At 44.9% G+C, this 17,746-nt stretch overlaps 1 protein-coding gene across 4 annotated transcripts in view; it reads right to left on the bottom strand.

Moving 5' to 3' along the window:
• LOC122543325 (tensin-2-like) overlaps positions 1 to 17,746 on the bottom strand; it is a 272,952-nt gene that overhangs the window by 42,939 nt on the left and 212,267 nt on the right. For all 4 annotated transcript variants that reach the window (XM_043681854.1, XM_043681853.1, XM_043681852.1 and 1 more), the window contains exons 13-15: positions 6,548 to 6,608; positions 5,833 to 5,908; positions 891 to 1,020 (exon numbers count right to left, since the gene is read on the bottom strand). In XM_043681854.1, the coding sequence (XP_043537789.1) occupies positions 891 to 1,020; positions 5,833 to 5,908; positions 6,548 to 6,608 (267 nt within the window). The remainder of the gene's footprint in view (positions 1 to 890; positions 1,021 to 5,832; positions 5,909 to 6,547; positions 6,609 to 17,746) is intronic.

Genomic DNA, 17,746 nt, shown 5'->3' on the forward strand with positions numbered 1-17,746 from the left:
GCAACCTGACATGTAGTCAAGTCCAGGAATGAGGGTTTGGATCAACAAACTGCGACCACTCAGCCAAACAGATATTCCAGATGATGGCACCAAGGCAATATGTGTGCGCATTCATTCCCCATGGTCTGCCACCAATCTAATCCAGGCTGAGACTTTGCACTTCCTCAGTGCAAAAGTGCCCCTGAAAATCTCGTCAGGGCTCCGGTAGGAACTTAATTGGCAAATCTCTGGACTGGGGAGTGGAAATCTGCCATTTTACCTGGATTCTTTCTCAACCCCATCCCATTCCATTCTCTGCCTCAGTTCACCTGCATCTCACCCCTGTGTGAATGGGCCTACTCCAAGAATCTTGCTCTTTCAAGGCCTGAACGCAACTCTTGGCAGCACTCAACTGGGACGAGATTCCCAGAGGTCTTTAGGCCCCAGGAACTCTGTACACACGGTAATGAATGCTGGGGGAATCAATTGTCTTTGCTGTTCTTGGAAATGCACCCTGCCACCTGTTGGAACAGAAATGTGTTGATTAAAACTTCTGAGAAGAGCCCTGATAGTATCTGTGGCACAGCAATTCTCCAGTGGAGCCCTTCAGCCATTGGCGACAGAATCTGACAATGCTAAACTAAACTATTTTCTGCAATTTGAACCCCAGAAAATCAAACAGGCCAGCATATTAAATGCTGGGAGGAACCCCCTGGGAATGTCTTACCAGATAAGGTAAGATAAAAGGAGGAAGGGTTCTTAAAAATGGGCAGACCTTTCCTTTTGATTCAAGATCAATTTGATCCTTAGTTTGTGAGACATTAAACATAACGATGGGGCTGATCATGGAGCATTTCAGGTTTTGCTCCACGAGACTAGGGATACTACTGTTCCTGAAAAATCCCACTGACCTCCGTAAGCATCATCCAGTTCATCCTTTCCAAACCAGAGCTGGGTGCCATGGATAGCACAAGTATGGAACTGTACTCGGAAAACAACGTCACGCTCCGGGTTTTTGTATTGCTTATGGTAACATTTCACCTGAAAAGGGAAAGATGGAAGAACATGTCTAAGACTGAGCCACTGACTGGGTATTACCAATAGATACAATTGTAAATATGGCTGGGGATCCCTGATGATGTGACACTGATCTCTGAATCTCAGGGACCTGAGCTCACCTCTCGGAGGTCTGCATTTAAATACCACAGAGAGAATGCAACTTGATCATCTGTGGTTGGTGACTTGCAACAAATTGCAGGGTAAACTTTACAGAAGCGCTACTACAGAAGTGCTGCTCCCCCCAGACTCGTTTGATGGAAGTGTTGTTGAGAGAAAGGGGACAAAGGTCAACGTACCTGACTTGCAATGCGCTGATTTCTGGTGAGGGTCCTGATTCTAACTGCGCCATGCTCCCATTGCCATTCTATGGCCGGGGTAAAGCCACACTAAACTCGCCACGACGAGTTAAAGGAATACAAGTTCTTCTGCAAACGCCTCTAATTCTCTCGAGCATTCCTCAGTTGAAACATTCTGTGTCAGATATGAGAGCAGAAGTATATGGAAGAAAGGTAAAGAAATGTCTTTCTCAGACCATAAAAGATGTGAGTTATTCAGCCTGGTGTTGCCATAGAATTGGTAGACAAATGGCTTCCTCGTGCGCTGGAACGATGCTATGACTTCTCCTGTGGTACAAAAGGGATTCCAGAAAGCCTTTCATTCCTCTCTCTCTGACATCCTGACCTCACTGCACGAGATCGACTGCCCACGTGCAGTCAATTGGTGGAAAATTTGAGTGTGCAAGACTGACATGTAGGAGAAGATCAAACTGTCCACGTGTCAAGCATTCTGCATTCCTCAAGTCATCTATCATTCTTGACAGACTAGTATTGTTTCTGTCCACTGATCAAGAAGGAAATCTATGGTTTACCAATGATTGCTCCATTTTACCTGGTGAATGGAGACTGTGGGTTGAATGCTTCAGCCCCAGCTTCCTTTTTATTCATTTGTGGGATGTGGGCACCACTGGCTGGACCAGCATTAATTGCCCATCCCTAGTTGCCCTTGAGAAGTGAGCTGTCTTCTTGAACCACTGCAGTCCAGCTGCTGCGAGGATGGGAACTGAGGGGCAGAGCCTGGAAATGCTAGCATGTCAGTTTCAATTTTTGTGAGGTGGGTTTGTGGCTGGAAGGGCTACGAACCCCCATGGGCAGGGAACCAATTCAGGCTGTTAAAGGCCTAATTAAGGTCAATTAAAGAAAGTTGGCTGGAATTTACCCATTGGCCCCTGGTTTCCCACACCACTAGGCGCCAGCATTCCTGGCAGGCCTATAGGCCCTACCTTGCCTGCCTGGTGCTGGAGCAGCCAGAGGCCACTTTGTAGAGGGGCATTCCTCCCACCATAGTGGTAGCCTGGTTGCTGAAGGGATTTTTTATTTCAAGATTTTAAAATGTAGGAGAAAGGGATAGCTCCATGTGGAAACACCCTCTCCCTTACTTACCTTCCACTGCTCCTCTCAAGCTAGAAGACCTCTGATTGGCCTCTCCAGCTTCACAATCCCACCCAGTGTCCTTATTTGGTCTCCAGGGCAATTCATTGAGCACTCCCATAAAAGTACCAATGAACAACCTTTCCACCCCATCCTCTGAGGGCTGAGGTCTGGAAATAGCCCCAACTCCTCTTTTCCAACCCCTGCCCACATGGAAAATCTAGTCTTGCCTTTTCAAAGTTAGGATGGAGGAGTTGGGTTCCTCAGAAAGTGTATGCATTTACAGAGGGTCTTCCGTCTAGAGATGTTTGAAGGCCATAAATACAGGCAGTAAGGTACCTGTGTAACAGCAAGAGAATCAGATCAAACAGAATTTGAGTTTGCCCTTTGTTTCATCAGTTCAACTGGTGCAAACCAAATTTGAAACTTTGCAGCCTCACAAGAACACAAGAGATAGGAGCTGGGCAGTCGATATGGCCCATGAGTTTGCTTCACTATTCAGTGCAATCATGGCTGATCTTGAGTGGTCTGAGCTTGAGGAGAAGGGCTCATGCCCGAAACGTCGATTCTCCTGTTCCTTGGATGCTGCCTGACCTGCTGTGCTTTTCCAGCAACACATTTTCAGCTCTGGTCTGAGCTTGAGCTTGGCCCAAGTATTTTATCAAAAGTGTAATTTCCTTAATAATCCGAGGTCAAGGAATACTTTTTTGGACAGGTTCCTCAACAGACAAATTGGGTGGGATAACATTTACTTGTGGTAGCATGGATTACACGTGCTTTAACTGTACGAGAACAACAGGAGATCAAGATTGCACTGATTCTTACCTTGTACCAGTAAGTTAATGGACCGGCCTCGGCAAACTCTGCCACTGGAAGCCCTCATCCATTTGAGTAGGCCAATGGCATGTGAAAAACACACTTGAACAACTTCAACCCCCAGCTGGGAAGCATCAAATCCAATGGTGCAGCAGCAACCCTTTAAGCGCTGCAGCTCATTATCATCAGGACAGTTGTACTGAGCAGAAGAATGTGGGTCCATGGCACAACAGAGACATGGAGGTCAATACTGCTCCCAAATCAGTGCAGTCTGTCAGGGTACCTTTCATCTGCAAGTCAGGAGGTGAAATAACAGCACTCTTGAGATTTTCACTGAGGTCTCATGTGGCCCATCAAACATGATAAAAAGTAAATTGGGAACAATTGTACCATCTTGGAGGTAAAGTAGGACAGGACCAGTAAAAGTCCTATAATCTCAACTGTTCTTATATTTTTTCCAAGTGTCCCAGTTCTCCTAAGGTCCACCTATCTCGTGTTGCTTCCTCTACCGAAATTTCAATCGGGAATGTCACATAATGAAGGAATCATGACTGTTTCCTAGATAACAGTGATAATAGTTTCTATATTCAACTAGAAAAACAGACTTGCAATGCTCTTGCACCCCAGGGTATCCCGAAGCATTTTATAGCCAATGTAGTACCCCTTGAAGTGTAGTCACTGTTGTAATGAAGGAAGCATGACAGCCAGTTTGCAAGCTCCACAGCAAGCTCCAAACAGCAACGTGACAATAACCTGATCCTCTATTTCAGTGGTGTTGATTGAAGGTTAAATGTCTGAAGACCAGAGAGAATTCCCTTGCTCTTCTTTGAATTGCATAGTGGGATCTTTTACATTCACCTTAGAAGGCAGACATGTTCTGAAGGATGGCAACTGAAACAGTGCAGCAGAATCTCAGTACTCAATGGCACTCATTCAGTATTGCCCCTCTGCAAGTACAGCGTTCCCTCAGTGCTGCCCCTCCAACTGTGCAGTGCTCCCTCAATACTCACCCTTTGACACAGCGGTTAATGCCTCACAACTGATCCACTAACAGTGCAGCAATCTCTCAGTACTGCTCCTCTGATAGTGTTGTAATCTTTCAGTTCTGTTTTTCCAACAGTGCAGTGCTCCCTCACTACCGTTCATTTGCAAGAGAAGTGCTGTCTCTGAATTGATTCTCCAACAGTGTTGTGCTCTCTTAGCACCTCCGACAGTGTGTCCTGTCTCAATACAGTGCCTAAATCAGGCTTCAACCAAGGAGTACAACTCAATGACAAATTTTGTTAAGAAACAGGGATAATGAAGAGCAGATCTCCTTCAATGTGCCTGGTAGATGTGGAGCAGTTAATAAATGCCAGCATTGGGGTACCAGTGTGCAGTGTATTCACAGCTCCTTTAAAGAATACCCATTCTCCTCTCCAACTTTGGAAATGGAGATTTAAGTAGCAGCGAGAAGGTTAAAGAACACAGGCATCGACAGAAAGAATCTGTCTAGCAAACCCAACAAATGCATTGAACCAAGTGCGAATGCAACTGTTAAAAAAAATCCCCATAACCTTTAAGCAGCAACCGAAATAATCATTCCCTTTAACCTACCTGAATAGTCAAGGACTGCTCCCCGTGTGTAGACAGGGTTTTGGCTCAAGTCACAAAACTTGATTTGGTGCATTCGAAGAAGTCAATGAACTGGAGTATGCCTGGTGTCTGACACTATTTTCTGTCCCCCAGCAAGAGAGGGGTGGAAAGCACTCTGTAGACTAGGAGTTTGCGCAGCCTTGGCAAACAACTACTTTGTTAGGCAAGGCTCTGCTGGGGAAAAAAAAACTGCAGGAACTCTTTAGAAAACAAAGTGGACTTTCCATGCTTTGACCAGAAACTTGGAGGTGGGTTTGAGGAATTAAAATTGACAATCAGCCCTGTGACATGTGGGTGGGACTCCAGGGGGAGAAGCTTGCTCTTGGTGTACATGGCCTTCCTTTTGGGTAAAAAAATTCGAGTTTGGGTGGGAGAAGGAACAACACAGTGCAAACTATAGTAATCAAGGCTGAAGGTTTAGGTAGCCTATTGCAACCATGAATTCACTGAGCTTAATTACTGTTAATTATAGTAGCCTAATAAGCAGTGCTTAAAGGGGCCTGATACAAAGCCAGGTAAGTTTTTTTTGCGTCAATTGCAGACCACCCCTTTCTTCTGCCAGTACTTACTTATTGACCACAACTCCTCCAGTCTCATTTGTGCCTATCGCTTGCCAGCTTGATGCAGCTGGGGCCTGAGGCTGAATTAGCAGTTCACCTCGGGCTAAAGTCTTGATCATGCATTCCAGATATGTTTCACAGTGGTTCCTGGCATATATTAAACCTGTCTTGTATTATAATGATTGAAAGAATCTCGAGAACATTGATGAGAAGCGGCAATATAACAATGATAAACATTAAGAGCATCAGTTTAAATGTTGTGTCATCATATGTGGTCTACATTAAAGCAGTTTACAGATTAACACTGCTCCCTCGCAACTGACCATTCTTCGACCAGTCCTTGATCCTGCACTCACCATTATGTCTCCCTTCAGCAGTAAGGCTGGCTCGATGGAGATGCACAGCTTCTTACACCCAGGGCCTTGGACACTGCTGCAGAACAGAGAGAATGAGGAAGCAAGGAGTTGTTAAGCTCATACAAAAGATGCATGGGTGCATGACTGAAAACTTACATAGGGCATCTTGGCACCAGTGTTGCCTGACAGAGTGCCAAGCAAGTCATGAAACTGATTAAATCCTTTGTGTTTCAACTTAAAAAATCATAGTTAAAAATCACGCAACACCAGGTTATAGTCCAACAGGTTTAACTGGAAGCACTAGCTTTCGGAGCGCCACTCCTTCATCAGGTGGATGTGTCCACAACCACCTGATGAAGAAGCAGCGCTCCGAAAACTAGTGCTTCCAGTTAAACCTGCTGGATTATAATCTGGTATTGTGTGATTTTTAACTTTGTACACCCCAGTCCAACACCGGCATCTCTATATCATAAAAAATCATAAACATCTTGGACCTATAAGCAGCTTGCTGGAATCACTGTCGTGTACAATCTGAATGATGGGGACTGCTGTGGTAGATTTAAGATATATTTGACATACAGACCAAGGAAAACACCTGTGCAAGTGTTTTTTTTGAGAAGAGGTTGCTGGATTGTCTTCTCATTATTCAGTGAAACGTATTTCTGGGCATTTCCTATCTGCAGAGCAAATAAACAAACAACAAAAAGCCACTTACTAGATTCCTGATGTGTAGACAAGTTGCATAGACTGATAAATCTTCAGAAATGGGTGGTATCCTGTAATTAAGCAGAAATCCATTCATTTCCATGTGGTCAAACAAAGTCAACATTTCGACTTCAAAGAAAAGCAGAACAATCAACAGATAGGAAAGAATTTGGGGTAATTCCAGAGGCTACTGCACAAAACACAAGGGAGAGGATATGAGGGACTCTGCTCACCCTGACTTGACACACATTAGCCTGGGGTTGCCAGCTGTCAGAGTTATTAATGGATGCTTCCCCAGGTAGGAGTGACTATACAAATGTTGTTCAAGATAAAATTCAGACAAACCCATTGCTGACCTTAAGAGTTAATATGGAACACTGGAAGCTCCTCCATTGGTTCCCTCTTCACAGAAGTGGGCCATTCAGCTCAACCAGACTATGCTGGTGCTGTGCTCCACACAAGCCTCATCATCTCACTTCATCACCATATCCTTCAATTCATTTCTCTTTTATGTGTTTACCAAGCTTCCCCTTAAATGCATCTTTGCTATTCACCTCAACCATTCCCTATAGGACTTCCACACAGTCATCATTCTGTGGCTAAACAGGCTTCTCCTGAATTCCCTGTTGGATTTATTTAGCGACTATTTTAATATTGATATTGACCTGGTCTGGTCTCATGCAAAGCTGGAAACATCTTCTCTATGTCCACCCTTTTAAACCCTTTCACAATCTTAAAGGCCTCTGTTAGGTCACTGCTCAGTCTTCTCCTTTCTAGACAAAAAAAGCCCTAGCTCAGTTGAAACTCTTATCCATGCCTTTGGTACCTCTAAACATGCACCTCTGGATCACCTCTCATATTCCATTCGGAGAAAGTGAGGACTGCAGATGCTGGAAATCAGAGCCGAAGTGTGGTGCTGGAAAAACACAGCTGGTCAGGCAGCATCCGAGGAGCAGGAGAGTCAACACTTCAGGCATAAGCCCTTCATTAGGAATGAGGCCTCATTCCTAATGAAGGGCTTATGCCCAAAACATTGACTCCCCTGCTCCTTGGATGCTGCTTGACCAGTTGTGTTTTTCCAGTGCCACACTATTCAACTCTCATCTTCCATCCTCAATACATTGACATCTGCTTGACAAGCTGCCAAAATCTGCTGTACACCAAAAGCAGGACAAATCCAACTTGGCCAATACTTCATCAGTCTATTCTCAATCATCAGTAAAGTGATGGAAGTTGTTATCAACAGTGCTATCAAGAAACACATGCTTAGCAATAACCTACTCACTGATGCTCAGTTTGGGTTCCACCAGGGCCATTCAAGTCCTGACCTTATTACAGTCTTAGTCCAAACATAGACAAAAGAGCTGAATTCCAGATGTGAGGTGAGAGAGGGAGCCCTTGACTTCATAGTGTTATCAGGGAAAGAGTTCCAGCATTTTTGCCTCAGTGACCCTGAAGGAATTGTAATGTAGTTCCAAGTCAGAATGGTGAGTAACTTGGAGGAGAACTTGCAGGTGGTGGTATTCCTATCCATTTGCTGTCCTTGACCTTTAAATGGAGGAGGTCACAGATTTGGAAGATGCTGTGAAAGGAAAGTTGGTGAGTTGCTGCATTGCATCTTGTAGATGTGATTTGGAGGTGCCAGTGTTGGACTGGGGTGGACAAAATTAAAAATCATGCAACACCAGGTTATAGTCCAACTGGTTTATTTGGAAGCACTAGATTTCAGAGCACTGATCCTTCATCTGATGAAGGAGCAGTGCTCCAAAAGCTAGTACGTCCAAATAAACTGGTTGGACTATAATCTGGTGTTATGTGATTTTTAATTTCATCTTGTAGATGGTAGACAATGCTGCTACTTTTTGTAGTGGCAGTGACTGTTTAAGGTGGTGAAAGTGGTGGCAATCAAGTGCGCCACTTTGTCCTAGATGATGTCAGGTTTCTTGAGTGTTGTTGGAGCAGTGGGGAGTATTCCTCACACTCCTGACTTTTGCCTTGTCGATGGTGAACAGACTTTGAGGAGACAGAAAGTGAGTTGTTCACCACAGAACTCCTAGCCTCTGACCTACTCTTGCAGCAACAATACAGTCCAGTTGAGTTTCTGCTCAATGGTAATCTGCAGGATGTTGACAGTAGCAGATTCAGTTGAAACTTTATTGCTGGAACAGCACAGCAGGTCAGGCAGCATCCAGGGAACAGGAGATTCGACGTTTCGGGCACAGGCCCTTCCTCAGGAATGAGCAGAGAGTGTTCAGCAGGAGAAGATAAAAGGTAGGGAGGAGGGACTTGGAGGAGGGGAGTTGGAAATGTGATAGGTGGAAAGAGGTCAAGGTGAGGGTGATAGGTCGGAGTAGGATGGAGGCGGAGAGGTCAAGAAGAAGACTGCAGGTCAGGAAGGCGGTGCCGGGCTGGAGGGATCCGGCTGAGACAAGGTGGGGGGAGGGGGGATGAAGAAACTGGTGAAGTCCAAGAGGAAGGGCCTGTGCCCGAAACGTCGAATCTCCTGTTCCCTGGATGCTGCCTGACCTGCTGTGCTGTTCCAGCAATAAAGTTTCAACTTTGATCTCCAGCATCTGCAGACCTCACTTTCTCCAGTAGCAGATTCAGCAATGGCAACGTCACTGAACATTGAGAGGAGAAAGTTAGGATTCTCATCTATTGGAGATGGTTATTACATGATACCTGTGTGGTGAGAACATTACTTTCTTCCCTAAACCTTTTCACTTTTCTATCCCCCTTTCAAACCTTGCTTAAAATAGCCTGTTTGATCAAGCTTTAGATCATCTGTCCCTAACGTCTCCTTTCTTGGCTCAGGACCAAGTTCTGTTTGATAATTGTCCCTGCGAAGCACCCTTGGTACATTAATGGTGCTATATAAATGCAAGTTGTTGTTGTTGGCTGAGATGACGGTATGGGCTCTTGCAACTTTCTGGAGTTCAGAGAGAAGAACATCAGCCAGACTTCCCTTTCTTTGAGACAAGCCAACCACATGCTACAAGTTTGGGCTTAACAAGTCAGCCTCACTCACCCTGTACGATGGTCAAAAAGCACACTGACACTCATTGCAAAGTTAACATAGGCAATCAGTCAATTGTATGAGGAACCAATGGAGTCAGTGTCTTTAGCAGAGAGCTAATGGAAAAGAATGTGAAGAGGTGGGGCGTGGGATGAAATTTGCAAACAAGCAGATTAAATATGAATAAATACAATTAGAACAAAATTGTTCAGGTCAGAGTCTGGGAAAATGGAAAATCCTTATTGTATGTTGTTTTTGGACAGGGAGAACTTTACCCATGGGCTGTGTAACTAAGAGGTTAACTGCATCAAGAGCAAAATGTGAGTGAAACATTAAACACACAAAGTCTGCCTGTAGTCCAACAAATGATGTGATAACTGCTGGAGTAAATGTTTGCACAGGTCCAAAGCCAAAACAAGAACCATTTGAAACTTTGATTTGGAAGGAATGTTGGCCTAGAAGAAATGGGTCGAATGGCTTCCTGCTTTATTGTAATGACTCTATGAGGATTGAAAGGAGTAAGTGCAGGATGCTCCTCAGTGCAATAGTTCACATGCATTCCCATTATCGAGGCCATATGACTGACAATCCTGTTTTCAGTTTTACTTACATCTAACCCAGCAAGTTGCTTTACAATTTGTGAGTATATTTCAGTCCTTTAAGAGGAAATTTTAGAAGTTCAGGAGAGAGGAAAACGTGAAGCAACAGTGACTTTGTGGGTTAGCTATGTTTACATGGTGATGGCTATCCTTTGATTTCCTTATGGAGTCGAACAGAAATCTTTCACGAGTGAAACTGACAACTACAGATGGAACCTCATTGGCATCTGAGCAACATGGTATATGGCGAGATTAGTGGTAGAATCGGATAAGACATCCAATGAGACCTGTCTCAATGTCAGGAGCATCTTGCTGCATTTTTTATGCTTTTGATGAGTGGTGAGATTAGTTTCTTGCTAGGCAGCAGTGAGTTGCTAATTAAGGTAGTTTGTAGTTTGTTAAACACCTTGTTAATGGCACAATTCGCCTCATTAATATTGAGCTTCTGTATCTTACCAAATCTGCCAAACAAGCTAGATGTCAAGAAATCTTGATATGGAAGTCACAGTGGGTACCTGATGGCTTCAGCTCATTGCTGGCTGTGAGCCTTCATGTTGCTCAGCATTAAATAGCATCTCAGGGTTTGATCCATAGGCACCAGCCACGCGCACCCCTTGTCCAGAGACATTGCATCTGACATTTGCCACCCTTTGTGATTGTCATGCCACCTCACTGATATGCTTGCAGGATGCTTAAGAAGCATGGGCCCACATTGCAGGGTGCACTGGCAACTAGTATTGAAAGGCTACGGCAAGTACACTTTGTACACAAGGACAGGCACTTCGCTCACAGACTGGACAGGTTGCATCTCATGGCTGCACATTTGTTTCTTTTTTAATGCTTGCTTGCTTGGTGCCTACCTGCAAGCTCGCATTATCCAGGCGATGTCTTGCCAATTAGCACAGTCACATAGCCAGGCAGCTTGCTTTGCTGTCAGCAGTCCTCAGTCAAAGGGGTGTGTACACCAGTGTGTTGCATCGATCACACACCTGCACATTTGCCAGCAACGTATGTGGCAAACTCACACTATGTGCAGCAAACATATCTGAAGTCTTAGGACAATAGTCGACACTGAAGTCCATGGAGGCACCCATCAGTCAGGGAGTTCGAGCAAAGTACATTAAAGACAGTCACCAATACTTGTCAAGCAACTGATTGAGGTGTTCCTGGTCAGATAATCTCTGCTTCTGCAGTGCGGGGAATGGGTCTCAATGTGTGGCTCCATAGCAACCAGTCTGGGGGTTAGGCCAGGCTGAATTTCAAGCCACCAGTCAGGGAACTGGGCATTTTTTGTCTGGGGCTCTCTGGTCAGGTTGATCAAGGCAGTGGGTCATGGTCAGTGTGATGGATGGATCCACAGAAACCAAGGGAAGGGATGTCGGGGGAGGAAAGGGCGATTGCTATTACAGGCTTGAGACTTGGGAACCTAATCTTTGGGATTGGGGCTGCAGAATTTTGTTTTAGGAGAGGGGGTGAGGGAGAATGACAATTGTGAAAGGGACAACAGTATTAGCAAGGGTGGGAATATGATATAGTTGAGGTGGGGGGTCATGAGTATCCGCCTTGGGACGGGACATTGTATGAACCACATGGGGCACGATTACCTCATTGGCTATGGGGGCTTGGGGGCAGGGAGTTAGCAGAGGTGAGCTGGCGAAGACTCATGTGGATAGAGTGGGTGGGGACTTTGGGAGATCACAGGAAAATCTATGAAGAAAGGGATTTGAAAGTTGATGACCTCACAGACACACAAATGTGGAGGCTGGAAGCCACTGGCAGAGGTGTACTCACTAGCGCCTTCCATTGTGCTGGAAATCAAAAGTGTGCAATGGGACCACACCCGAAGTGGGCATGGTAAGTGACTCGGCCTGTGAGGGAGGGGACTGCAGTACCTACCAATGTCAGGGCCCCTTAGAGGCTAATAAAATTATACACAGCATAGGACACACAGACCTATAAGTCCACAATCTCTTGGCCATCCTAGTGCATTGCTCCCTGTTTGCCAGGTACCCTTAGACATCACTGACCACTTCATTCACACCAACACCTTTGGACACAGAGGCCAGGCAAAGAATAGGGACATTACAGTATGAGGGGCAATTGTCTCAGCAATTGCTGGTTCCTCTTGCTTCCACATGTTGCAGCAGGGCCTCAACACAGACATCAATTCATCGTACATCATGTGTGAGCATGGCGTTAGGCATCATGCTGGCACAGTTACATTCAAGAATATTATAGAAAGTCAAAATAACAGATACAAGGTCCAACCAGGGTTCTTTATAGACACATGACAAATAATGTACCATGCATTGTCACCTGTGTCACCAAAGTTCCATCAATAGGTTTCCTTCTTTCTCTCTTCCCAATATGTCTCAGTGTAGTCCCTGGTTAAACAGCTGGGGTGGAGCCTGTTGGCCCTGGAGGTTTGGTTGGGTGACCCTGGGGGCGTTTGAGTCTGGACAGCCCTGACATGCTAAGGGTCCTCTTGGCAGAGGCTGCAACTTCCAAGGGTTGAAGGAGGTAAGACAGGATGGAGGTGAAGGGTCCAGCCACCTCTGGACTTCTTTGAGTGGTACCTGTGTATGGTTGCTCCGCTGGCTAGGTGCCATCTGGCACTGCCCTGTCTCAATTGAGGAAGTGTGTGTGAGCCTGCTTCCCCACCCTGTTGCCATGCTTTCAGCCCTGATGACCATTAGCTGTAGTGATGGGAGGGCAGGTTTGTGCATCCCTCCAGCAGACTCTGAGGGTTTTGAACCTGGTTCTGATCGGCAGAATCCAAACTGTCCAGAGGCAACCAGATGCTCATATAACTCACTTGCTCAGCCTTGTGGCAAGAGTCCTTTCAAAAAACTCAAAGCAGTTCCCACTTAGCCAAAAAAAGTAAGATTCAGTCTACATTTTGTTAATTTATTGCCCTTGGGGAATCATTACCAGCCATTGCATAGGATATCCAGAATTTGGCCTATGTCAGTGTTATTTTTCCTTCACCTACAGCTTGGGCATTGCTGACAAGTCCAGCATTTGTTTCCCATCCTAGTTGTCCTTAAGAAGATGGTGATGAGCCACTCTCTTGGATTCAACAGCCAAGAGTCAAACACAATGTTCTGAGTCTAGAGTCACATGTAGGTGAGACTGGGCAGGGACAGCAAACTTCCTTCACGTATGTTTTTAAAACCAGATATGTTTTTAACAATAATCCAGTCATTTCAAGAAATTGGGAAAATTCATCAGTTTCACTTTCAATTTCTATCCTTTCTCACTTTCACCTGGTCCATTTCTGACTCTTCACTTGCCTGCCTTGACTTCATTGTTTCCATTTCTCAGGATAAGGTATCCATCAATATCCATTAAAAACTCATCGACTCCACCACCTCACACCCTGCTTTCTGTGAGGACTCCATTCCATTCTCCCAGTTTCTCCATTGCCACTGTGTCTGTTCTGATGCTGCCACCTTCTACTGGGCTGCCTCGGACACATCCTCTTTCTTTCCTTCAACCAAGCAACTCCCTGGCATTGTGGTTGACAGGGCCTTCCATTGTGTCCAAACCATCTGCCCTCACCTGTTTACCTCCTTCCCAGAACACTTGTCCTTACTTTTCACCCGACCAGTTTCCACATTCAAAGGATCATCACCACTATTTCCACCACCTCCAAACACATCTTCCCCTCCCCTCCATGATTAGAATTCTTCAGGGACCATTCGTGGGTGGCACGGTGGCACAGTGGTTAGCACTGCTGCCTCACAGCGCCTGAGACCCGGGTTCAATTCCCGCCTCAGGCGACTGACTGTGTGGAGTTTGCACGTTCTCCCCGTGTCTGCGTGGGTTTCCTCCGGGTGCTCCGGTTTCCTCCCACAATCCAAAGATGTGCAGGTCAGGTGAATTGGCCATGTTAAATTGCCCGTAGTGTTAGATAAGGGGTAAATGTAGGGGTATGGGTGGGTTGCGCTTCGGCGGGTCGGTGTGGACTTGTTGGGCCGAAGGGCCTGTTTCCACACTGTAATGTAATCTAATCATTCCCTCTTTAACACTCTGGCCCACTCCTCCATCACTCCTAATGATTCCTCACTCCTCCGTGGCACTTTTCCATGTAATTGCAGAAGGTGTAACACATGCCCATTCACCACCTCCCTCCATGGCCCCAAACACACCTTCCAAATTTGTACTTCTTTCAATCTAGTCTATTGCATTCCCTGCTTACTATGTGGTGTCCTTTATGTCGCTAGACCAAACGCAGACTGGGTAAATGCTTTGTGGACCACCTCCATTCTGTCTGTAGGAATGGCCCCAGCCTCCCAGCTGCTTCCTATTTCAATAAACCACCTTGCTCTCAAGCTAACATTTCTGTCCTGGCCCTGCTACCATGTTCCTACGAAGCACAGCGCAAGCTCAACGAACAACATGTCATTTTCCACTTGGGCACTTCACAGCCTGGAAGGGTCAATGTTGAATTCAATACCTTCAGAAACTGACTACATTATGTCTGTTTGCCATTTTTCTTAGTCTCTTTTCCCCCCCATTTTCCCCCACAGTCATTTTGTGTTTACTTTGCGCTTAGTAGCAAAGACTCATTCTCTCCCCTTCATGTCTTAATCTACATCCTTTTTACATCTCTTTCTTTTCTTTCTCCACCACTGATAACCTCTCTGTCTTTTGCACTGGGCCTCTATACCATTTGCCCTCCTGCTTTGCCTCTGCCTCTATCAATGTATAAAAAAGAACTTATTTTCCAACACCTCTCAATCCTGAAACAGTCATACCAGACTTGAAATGTTAATTCCATTTCTCCCCAAAGATGCAAACAACAGGGCCTTGTGCATTAACATATGTAGTTTCCAGTACACATAAGTGCACCATACTGCAAGCCCAAACAACAATCCTAAAATGGTTGCAAGCATGACTCTTCAATACACTCAAGTTTATCTCATAAATGTTGGCCAATTGCAGAATCACATCTAATGTTAAGACACTACATTGCGAGTTTTGCAAGGGCAGGCTGGTTGGACATGGTCAGGACCCATTTGTTGTGAACAGCTGAAGTTACACGTGATTTGCTACAATCAGCCAATGTTTAGGATGAAAGGCTTAGGTATCTGGCATCACAGCAGCACTTAAATTCATATACCAGATTGCTCATTTGTGAGACAGACAGAATGTCTTTTTCCTGGACAGCAGCATCCTGTCAATGGTGAACACCATTCATGTTCCGACTGTACTTCACCTGTTGCTCAAAACTTTGAGATACTTTACCGAAGTAGACTGGATACTTTTCCAGACCAAGAGTGACTGCCTTATGACTTTTCATAAGTTTGCACAACCTACAGCAAGAAGTGCCCTGATCAGGGGAACCATTAGTCAACAGGGTGGCTTTGATCTGCCCTATTTCAGCATCAAGCTTGCACAGTGAACAAATGGCTCGGGCCCTATTTATGAGGTTGCCACTAAGGTCAATCTTATCGTGTATTCAACTGTAGGAATCCCAATGTGTACACCGATCAGTGAAGGTTGATTGGCAGTTTGAGTAGTACTCAGCCCCTGGCCGATTTCTCAAGTAGGACATCAAGGAAGGGGAATTCATTTAAACTGATCCATTTCAAATGTGGATTTGATGCTGGATGGAACATATAAATTCTTACGTGCAGCTGTAGATGCTAGTGTAGCAAATGTATCATATACATATTGGAAGTATGCAAAGGGTCTGAGGCAGATTTGGCAGTTAACTGTTAATCAGCAATAACCAAACCACACTTCTATTATTCAGAGTTCACTTGTCAACCAATCAGCATTTTCCTCTCATGCAGTACAAATGTTGGTTTCTCCCCCTTGAAATGGTATTCTTGCAAATTGTCTTGATAAATGCAAGACAAAAATATTCATTACAATGTACCTTTCCTCAGCAATATTTGAATCTGAATTCCCCCATGTGCCATAGTGGGATCTGAATTCCTGTACCTCTTACTTTCTAGTCCAGTAACATAACCACGATGCTAAGATATCATTACTGCAACAGCAAGCACACTTCAAAACAGTAATTAATTGGTAATAAAGTACTTCGGGACATTATGAGGTTTTGAAAGGCACCATAAAATGCAAATCTTTGACACGTATGTGGATTTGGGACAGATCGCCATGGCAACTTGCCTTCATTCCTGAGGCTCAACTGCACAAATCAGAGTGTTTGCAGGGAAATTCTAATTCCAGATTGCAGAGGCTGATTTAGATCACACCCTGATCACACTCTGATGAATATCAGGTCGAAAGTGAAAGCTGGGCCTGTTTGGTATCCAGCTGAGAATTTAGATTCCAGACAAACATACAGCTGTTTCATGGCCCCACTGAATCTCTCTGCTGCTGGATCAGTGTGAAGAGTTCAGCTATTTCCTGATCTAATTACTTGCGAAGTGGCTTGGGCCGATGTTAACACTGGCTGGGGCAAGGAGTCTCATTTGCCTCCCTGCTGTACACTTTTGGCCTGCTGGCATGTTTTCACAGGAGTTTGATACTACACTCTACACACTCTGACTATGGGAGAGACAACTGTAAACAGCGGAGACATTGAATTCAGACAAAATATCAAATACTTCAATAGAATTGCACAGACCTTATAAAAAATAAAATAAAATTGAGAATCCTTGGGGATGGGAAATAAGAGAGAAAGTGAGCTAAAGCTCTACTTGAACCCAAAATGATACTGAATCTATAATGGCTTATAGTGCAGAAAAAAGCTATTTAGCACTTGGTGAAGTCCTTTGTGCAGTTTTGGTCTCCTTACACAAAGAAGTATATACATGCTCCACAGAGAGCTCTGAAGGATCACGAGACTGGTTGCTGGGCTGAGGAATGCCTTTGAGAAAGGCTTGAGTAGGCTCGAAAATGTAGAAGAATGAGAGCTGATCTAGATCAGATATTGAAAAGACATTTCTCCTTGTGGGAGAGCCCAGCACCAAAGGACACAGTGTAAAAGTAATCAGCTGCCTATTTAAGAGTATTTAGGAGTATTTGTTTTCTCTCAGAAGGTTGAGAGTTTTTAGAATACAGAACATTCCAGCGCAGCACAGCCCTTTGGCCCTCGATGTTGCATCGACCTGTGAAACCAATCTGAAGCCTATCTAACATACACTATTCCATTTTCATCCATATGTTTATCCAATTACCATTTAAATGCCCCTAAAGTTGGTGAGTCTACTACTGTTGCAGGCAGTGCGTCCCACACTCAATTAAGTCACCTCTCAACCTTCTTCTCTCTAACGAAAACAGCCTCAAGTCCCTCAGCCTTTCCTCCATACCAGGCAACATCCTAGTAAATCTCCTCTAAACTCATTCCAAAGCTTCCACATCTTTCCTATAATGCAGTGACCAGAACTGTGTGCAATACTCCAATGCAGCCGCACCAGAGTTTTGCACAGCTGCAACATGACCTCATGGTTCCGAAACTCAATCCCTCTACCAATATCCGCCTACCAATAAAAGCTAACACACCATATGCTTTCTTAACAACCCTATCAACCTGGGTGGCAACTTTCAAGGATCTATGTACCTGGACACTGGGATCTCTCTGCTCATCTACACTATCAAGAATCTTACCATTAGCCCA

The sequence above is a fragment of the Chiloscyllium plagiosum genome, chromosome 43 (assembly GCF_004010195.1).
Source record: "Chiloscyllium plagiosum isolate BGI_BamShark_2017 chromosome 43, ASM401019v2, whole genome shotgun sequence".
NCBI classification, from domain to species: Eukaryota; Metazoa; Chordata; class Chondrichthyes; order Orectolobiformes; family Hemiscylliidae; genus Chiloscyllium; species Chiloscyllium plagiosum.